General features: G+C 44.5%; 1 protein-coding gene across 1 annotated transcript in view; it reads right to left on the bottom strand.

Moving 5' to 3' along the window:
* Nucleotides 1-2,266: 2,266 nt before the first annotated feature.
* Nucleotides 2,267-8,584, bottom strand: part of DGAT2 (diacylglycerol O-acyltransferase 2) — a 36,351-nt gene continuing 30,033 nt past the window's right edge. The window contains exons 6-8 of the mRNA XM_024204962.2: nucleotides 6,247-6,421; nucleotides 5,028-5,230; nucleotides 2,267-3,776 (exon numbers count right to left, since the gene is read on the bottom strand). Coding sequence (XP_024060730.1) covers nucleotides 3,622-3,776; nucleotides 5,028-5,230; nucleotides 6,247-6,421 — 533 coding nt within the window. The 3' untranslated portion in view covers nucleotides 2,267-3,621. The remainder of the gene's footprint in view (nucleotides 3,777-5,027; nucleotides 5,231-6,246; nucleotides 6,422-8,584) is intronic.

Raw genomic sequence — 8,584 nt, 5'->3', positions numbered from 1 at the left:
CAACACCAGTCACAAAACAGGATCTATATCAAAGACGTAAATGACAAAGTACATCAACATGGGATTTACTTGGACTGGAGACCATGAATACCCTCAGCCGCAGGGTGTGGGATGTAGTGAAGTCCTGTCGAATAACAGCCTAAAACCATCTCTTCTATGCAGACACTCAGGAACAAAACATGACCACCACAAGGACAAACCACTAGGATTTTTCAAGCGGACACGGGCGCAGTTAATGGCAAACAAGAAAGTTTTGCGCTCTGCTGCTGCCGGCAATATTAAGGCCCTCAAAGCAGCATACTTCATGAGATACAGTGTTGTGAAATCAGGAAAAATCTCACACTGCAGCAGAGGAACTACTATTGCTTGTGGCTGCAGCCATGGTAAGCACTATGCCCCAAAATTAATTCAGTTCCTGCCATTATCAAATAACAGCGGCATGCCGAATTGTTGACATGGCCCATGGGGTCCTAACTCAATCACTAGTAGCCAGTACTTTGCTCCACAGCTGGACGAACCCATGGACATAGCAGGCTTAGCTCACCTTCTTGTGTACATGTGGTATATTTACAAAGGTGCAATACAAGAGGACATTTTGTTTTTCCAGTTGCTGCCTACCAGAACTGCGAAAGATTTTCTGGTTGCTTGACTTCACAAAAACATGGTATCATCAGGTGAGGATGTATTGGCATCTGCACCGATGGCACAAAACCAATGACTGGTAAGTATAGTGGAATAGTGACACGTATCAGAGCAGTCGCTCCCAATGCAATGCGGGCACATTGCAGTATACATAGGGAAGCACTTGCACCAACTGGAAGGAGGTGCAGGACAGTGCTGTAAACTTTATAGAAGCTCAACCCTTGAACTCCAGAATCTTTTCCACTCTTTGTAATGAGAGGAGAAGCAAGCATGTCACTCTATTGCTCCACATGGAGGTTTGACAGCTGTCACAGGGCACATTGCTTTGAACTTCATGCCCAACTCCAGGTATTTTTGACAGACCACCCATTCCCACTCTCTCACTGTCTGTATGACACAGCTTGGCTCTCATGGCTGGGCTACTTGTCCGATATATTCTCTCGCCTGAATGATCTAACTCTAGGACTTCAAGGGCTCAATGCAACCGTCTTCAATGTCCAGGACAAAATTATTATTATAGTTCTATATATTAGGTGTGTGTATGTGCATTTGTAAATGTTTGGCATTAAGAGAGTAACTAGCTCTGTTGGTCTGGTACCACGTGTGCCTTGGGTACCAGATTTAGATGGCTTCAGTTCTGTCAGTACCAATGACACTGATCCAGGTGGAGATAGTTTTCAGTTTGATTGTGGCGCTCTATGGGGACTCCTGGGCCTTGCCTTAGAGGTCTTGCGTGAGTGGCTCCTGGGAGTCTGCACTCGCTCACCTCCCTTGCAGTGAGGGCTCCTGCCAGGACTTAGGAAGTCGAAGGGCTGACTCCTTGAGTAGGAGTTTGAGCCTCAGTTCTCCATCTTCCCTGGATCTGGGCTTCAGTTGCTGACACAAGGCACACTTCTGTGGAATGTTTCTCTCCCAGGCAGTGAACGCACTTTGAGTGTCCGTCAGTTACTGAGATAGATTCCTTGCAACTGAGACACTTTTTGAAGCGGGGAGGGAGAAGAGGGGCTTGGGCATACCAAGGGATTGGCGAAAGACAAAAAAAGTTTATTAAAAAGGCAATGTCCAAAATAAAATGTAAACGAAGAAAAGAGGCTTCCAGGGAAGCTAAAAAATTAGCAATTCTAAAAGCATTGAGCCACAAATGGACAGCTCAACCACCCTTGGCTAGAGACGGAACTATAGAAGGAACTGAGGTGGGTTTGCACGTGAGGAGCAGCACATGCACCCAAAGTTCTCTGATCAGCAGCGCAGCGATGCAGAAACCCCTACAGTGGAGCACCCATAGGGACACTACTTGAAGTAGTAACTGATGTGTAAGATCCGCACAAGAGGCGTTTCAGCACTTTTCAGGGCTATACGCCAAACCTGGGTCTCATGAAGGATCTCTGGAAAGTAAGTGTTTAATTTCTGAGAGGTTGAGAGGGGAAGAGTTAAAGATTTACTATTGGTTAATCTGTAGGTTGTCATTGCCCTAATGCACATGCACCCAGAGTATGTTGGAGGAGCACTTGCAACACAGTCTAAATAAAATAAACCAAATAGCCACAGATAACATTTAAGGAACCCGGTTACACATCTGTATGACGCAGAAGAGAGGCATGGCGCAGGAGAAGAGGGTATGAACTATTTTTGCTCAAATTTATTTCTATAAATTTGTACAAAAAGTTTGGATGTGGTACAATATTCCATCAAATAGGAAAGGAGGAACATTTAGTTGTGATGCAAGATTCCAGGACTGTCCTCTTGCATAATACAAAGGCACGTTTCAGAGCTTCAATACACTCAACAATTAACTGTTGAAGAAGGCAGGTTACACATGCAGTAGTGCAATGTTTTAAATCACACACACACACACACACACACACACACACACACAGTACTCTGAATAAGACATCTCACTACAAGCATCGGTGTCAACATCCATGTAAACATTTTATAAACAAACATTTAAAAACAGTCAATAAACGTATATCCTGTGCAGAAAGGCTACTTCCTTACATTCGCAGCATGGAATATATTATAATATATTATAATTTTTTTATAAACTCATCTTTGAACAGCAGAATTCATTCCCAACTTTACATTTGGACCCTGATCTTGCAAACACATGCATCACTTCATGCACATGAACAGCCCCGTCAGATTCACCCTGCTGCACATCCCTGAGTGTTTGCAGGATCAGGGCCATTGTTACATTCACATAAAATTGCACCTCCCAATACTTCTAGAGTTTGTTTAAAGTATTGCTGGCTAATACTGAGCGCTTCCAACATTCTCATACAACACACATTCAAGTACCATCTAAAGTCAGACCTGCTTATAAAGACATTCAAAAATTAAAAATAGGGAGCTAAATATACTATATACTGCATGGAAATAACATGGTACATTAGAGTTACAAGTTCTTTTGGTTTCCAACCCCATGCACACCAGAAGCTATAAAAACAGGGCCCAACCATCAAATTGCATTGTTTGTGCTTTCAGAAGGGGCTTTTCCCAACCAGAAACGCCCTTGTGCTATGTACCTACAATACCGGGGTCACTATCAAATCAAATAAGTGCTTTCTTTGGGTTGCAAAATGAATGGGCCCTACTCTCCCAGCAGAATCTGGGCCACTGCTAGTAAGAATCTGTAGCAGTGGGAATATTTAAAGTCCATCATTGGCAATCAGAAATATTATATAGCAGATTACAATGGGAATCACATTTTCCTGTCCTCATTCCCACAGCTGTGGGGAATTGTAGTGTTCTTCTTGATAGCGATAGCAATTTGTAATGGGATGTATCTGAAGCAAGATTTTTTTTTTTATTTTTAAAAAGGTCTAACATTTGAATAGTTTAACAACTTTTTTTCCTTTAAAAACAGACACCCATCCACACATGCTTTCAGCTTTATAGAACAAAAAACAATGTGGACTTTTGGAGACACCATCTCCAACTGATTTCGAGCAGGTCACCACCAGGTCAAACGTAGTTCTCTCAGTTGATGTCCAATACCTCAGTCTCTGGCAGGCCAAACTTAGTCTTGTACTTGTCAAAGAGTCTAATGAGAGAGCTCACATACATGCAGTGATAAAAGTCTATCTCCCTCTGGCTCGGATGGTCAACTTTAGGAATGGTGATAGGCTCCCCAACTGAAATGAAAAACAAAATCCAGAACATTAGACAGTTTCTCTCCCAACAGAGGGTCTGAGGTTTCTGCATTGTCTAGACTCCTATCTATGCTGGAGTTTTGCAATGGTGTAGCTACACTTGTGCAGCCCCAGATGTAGATGCCTTGCAATGGTGTAAGACAGGGCTTGCACCAGAACAATTTAACATACTAAGGGGGTTATCCAAAGCCCATTGCAATTATTGGAAAGATTCCCACTGCCTTCAGCGAGCTCTGCATCAGAGTGCAAGTCACAGCGGCACAATCCCTGGTTTCCAGTGGTGCAGAGCAGGTCTTTAGTAGCCAATTACAGTGGTTGTAGCAGAATCAAAGTTACACCAGTGCAAATTTTGCTGCCAATGCACCAGAGGGTGTAGCAACTTCTGCTGTTACAGACCAGCAGTAATTTACTACCCCTCCCAGAGTAAGGAGGAGGAATTGTATCTTAGCAGGATTTCTCAGGAATACAATGCCTCCTGGTGCAACGCCTGGGGTAGTGCAGCTTATGCATTACCCTGGGCTGAAAGGTAAATTCTAGCTCACTGAACTGTTCCTGCGTGATCCATGCCAAATATATTGATCTTCTGCACTCTGCTGAGTTGGCTATTGGTTCATGTGCGGTTCTTATCTGGGTCACAAAGGGAGATGCCGCTTTACAATACTGTAAATAAGATATTCACATAGGATCCATGTGGAGAGAAGGGGGACAGAGTAAGGAAACAATGATAACTTTGGACAGTCTGCACAGCTTAGGCAATTGCCGTAGGATGGATTTTTCATTCACTGTGGATCCTTTAAGAGGACTTCAAGAGCCTCAGTTTCTGGTAGGTCCAAGTAACGGCTGTAATGTTTAACACTGATGAATTAGAGACCTGACATACCTGCTGCAGTAAGAGAAACCCTGCATAGAACTGGGCTGTTTCTCCCTTCTGAAAAGCTTGGTGCTTTGGGAGGCGAGAACAAAGAGGGGGCTCAGTGTCAGAACACTCAGGCTGGCGTGGGATCCAGACAGATCTGGATTCCAGAGAGCAACCCAGTGTAACAACTTCTGCTAAACCAACATGATAACGGCAAGGAAGGATAAAAGGCTAAGTTCACCCTGCTTGAATCTGAGCCTTTGGATCCAGGGAGTCTAGTTATCCTAACCTCAGGACAGTCTAAACCAGCCTCTTCTCCAGCCCAATAGAACAGTGCGGTGCAGAATGTCATGTACATGTTCAAATCCAGTGCCTACCAACAGTGGTGATGGGCTTGGAATAAGGTACCAATCCCCAGGTGTTGGAAGAGAAAAGGCCACGGCCATGGAATATGCACGGAGCAAAACCAATGTGTTTCTGAAACTTCTTCTGGACCCATCTTCCCCAGGAGCCCTCCTCGAAGATCACCTGCTTGTAAACCTCGTTCTCGCCAAACGAATACACCGGGACCAAATCCGCTCTACAAAGAAAGAAACAAGACACGAATCAAAACCTTCCAGAGGCTGGAAATCAGCTTCTAGGCTCAATGCCAGCAGACAGCTGCCTGAGCAAAGAAGGGCAGCAGGGGAGGCGCCCGCTGATTTTCTGCATGCTGTATTCACTGCAACTTTGCCTGCAACATCCAAAACAAGCCTTCACTATTGCTAGGAGTTACTATGGTTTGCAAGATGCAATATGCTCCAGTGGGTGCCCCAGTCAGTTGTACAAATCATCAGAAGACAGAGTCTAAACTAGAGAGGGAGGATGGGATTGGGATTAAGGCACCAGAGAGACTCAGGAGATCCGGGTTCGATTCCTTGGGCCAATCGTTTAATCTGTTTCTCCTCCGTAAGGAAGGATTTCCCCCATTTTTCTCCCACGCTTTGTCTTGTCTCTTCAAATTGCAAGAGCTACAGGGCTGGGACTGCCCATGTATATGTACAGAGCATGGCATGCCTAGCACAATGATCTCAGCTAGGGCCACTAGGCGTTCCCATAATACAACCCCCAAATCAGAAAAAAGGTGAGCTGTCCACCAATGACTTACACAACCAGAGCTGCATGGGCAGGGCTGAAGCAAGCACCTGAACTACCAGTTTCATATAGGTGCGCACACACAAAAAGTTAATCTGGTTCCTATTTCAGGGGTGGGCAGAACAATACCGTGGAAGTGGAACAAAGTAAAGGACAATACAGGCTTTGGAACAGCAGAGTCTTACTGCTAGGGTTACCATACGTCTGGATTTTCCCAGACATGTCCTGCTTTTTGGTCCTCAAATCCCTGTCTGGGAGGAAATTCCAAAAAGCCGGGCATGTCCGGGGAAAATACGGAGGGGTTGTGGGGTTTGGATCCGGGCCGGCGCCGCTTGGCCAGGACCGCTGGGACCAGGGTTGGGGGTGCTGAGGGTGAGTGTAATGGGGGGGCTGTTATAAATCTACTCCCATAGATGTGCTGGAAATTGAAGTGTTATGGATTAGAGCTGATTTCTCCTTTACCCGTGTCGTAGAGCCAGCTTCACAAATCCCTTCCGATTTTTCAGAGTCACTGAGTTCTTCCCTGGCGTGCAGTTCAGGGACTCTGCAGCTCCTCCCACCACAATGACAATTGCATTTCCACTGCCATTCTTGGACAGGATGTAATCTATGCTGTCGCGGTTCACAGGACAGATACCTGAGCATTCCAGGAGAGAAAAATTTGGCTAGGAATTACTGAAGACTTGCCGTTTGCAGTGCAGAAGATGAGTGGGCAAGGAGGGACGCATTTGGTTTTGAAAACACAAAGTGCTGCATAATCCCCAACTTTTAAAGAGTATCTCCCCCCCATCCTCCAGGGTGAGAGATGGCACTTATTCAATTCCAGCTGTTCTAGACCAGCTGGATGGTCCTAAATAGGCCAACCATCCTCCTAACTTAGAAAGGAAATCCCCAAGGACCAAAATGAACTCTAAAGATTTTTAAAGCCACATGGGTATGCTGAGCTCAGCACTGCAACACCTAAGTGATTTAGAAACAATCTCATTGTCAAAAGGGATTTAAGCACTTAGATGTTTAAGTTAAAAATATATATAGATTATACCTATCTCAAGGAACTGGAAGGGACCCTGAAAGGTCATTGAGTCCAGCCCCCTGCCTTCACTAGCAGAACCAAGTACTGATTTTGCCCCAGATCCCTAAGTGGCCCCCTCAAGGATTGAACTCACAACCCTGGGTTTAGCAGGCCGATGCTCAAACCACTGAGCTATCGCTTCCCCCGAAAGTTCTATTGATACTGGATGGTATTTAGGCTCCTAAGTGCCTAACTCCCTTTTGAAAATATTTTCACTCCTAAATCAGTTAGGTACTGCAGCACAGAGCACAGCAATGCCCAAATACGTTTAAAAAGCCGGGCCTAAAACCGATAGATGCGGCACTAGTCTTACATCAGTACAAGGCCCCTAATCCCACCAGCCTTTTGCTATTACAGGACATCATTGCTCTGGCGCATGGGCACTGAACTTTACCCTTTCAGTTGGCAGTATTGGTCACTGGTGTAGTGCTGGAACAGCTAGCACATAAGAGCTCACTTCTGCACTCAGATGAATGCCCATTTGTCCAAGAGCCATAGGACTGTCTAATTTAAGGGAGAAATCCTGCCCCCAAATTTTGTAGCACTCAGTAGTTTTACACTTATCGAAGAGAGAAAATTTGAGTGCTCAGTCAATTTAGCAGGATTTTCTAAATATTTTAATGGCTGTGTAATGGTTTTTGCTGGGGAATAGAGTGTGAAACCATGAAGAGAGACAGGAAATAGTGGGGAGAAATCTCATTTCCCTGGAAAGATGCTTTTGTGTTGCATTCTGGGGTGGAAAGCAAGAAATGCACAGTGCACCTTCACACTGGGATCTCTCTTTATTCCACTGTCGATTAGCCAAAGAACTAGCGCATTTTTCTAACACAGCACTTCAAAGTGGAGAGTGCTAGAAGTTAAAGCAAGCTAGACACTTTGTTCTGCTCTCAAACTAGAAAGTATGTATGGTGAAAAGGTATTCTGGTGGTGCCTTCATTACTGCAGCATAATTCTCTCAAGAACCCAGTACTGGCAAAGATGAGGGTACAGTCTGCAGGAGAGTAGGTGAATACCATCCATTATACAGCCCTACAGGGGGGCATAATGCTTTACGGAATTAGTGCCAGGCTTGGCTCCAAGGAGCTTAAAATTCCAATCAGAAGTAGAAAAGGGGGATTTATTTTCCAGCTTTATTAAATATCACTTAATTGACAATGCCAAATATATGCAAAATAAATGCAGTATCTTCTCAGATTCCTGAAATACAGGGATTTTATGGTAAGGTTATTCTCAGTCTAGAAAAAAAAAAAGTGTCCTTGTTCCTAAATCAAGTTTCAGATACACTAAAACACAGTACACAGTCAAATGACTCCTATTTTCCTGAAATCAGTGACAGCTTTCTCACTAGAACCTACAACATACATGATTTCAAGACTGGAATGAATGAGATGCATTAGTGCAACATAGGAAGATCAATTTCACTGCTTAATACCCCTAGCCCCATCTAAACAGAGAGACAGCTTGCTTTTCCCTTCAAAAGGACTTGATGGAACAGCTACAAGCTGAAATAATACCATTACCAGTCTATCTGTGGTAGGTAGCTAACTAGCCCATATGACATGCAGGTTAGCAAGAGACCATCCCTCCTTGGTAGCAAGCCATGGTGTGACTCTACCCCACGGTGCCTGCCATGGTCTGTTTGTGTGCACTCTACTGGTGTGTGTGTGGGTGTGTGTGTACGTACACACACACACACACACACACACACACACACACACACACACACAC

Source organism: Terrapene carolina, unplaced genomic scaffold (assembly GCF_002925995.2).
Source record: "Terrapene carolina triunguis isolate 2854851 unplaced genomic scaffold, T_m_triunguis-2.0 Scaffold97, whole genome shotgun sequence".
NCBI classification, from domain to species: Eukaryota; Metazoa; Chordata; order Testudines; family Emydidae; genus Terrapene; species Terrapene triunguis.
Note: the sequence above shows the minus strand (reverse complement) of the source record. Positions and strands in the feature narration are given on the sequence as shown.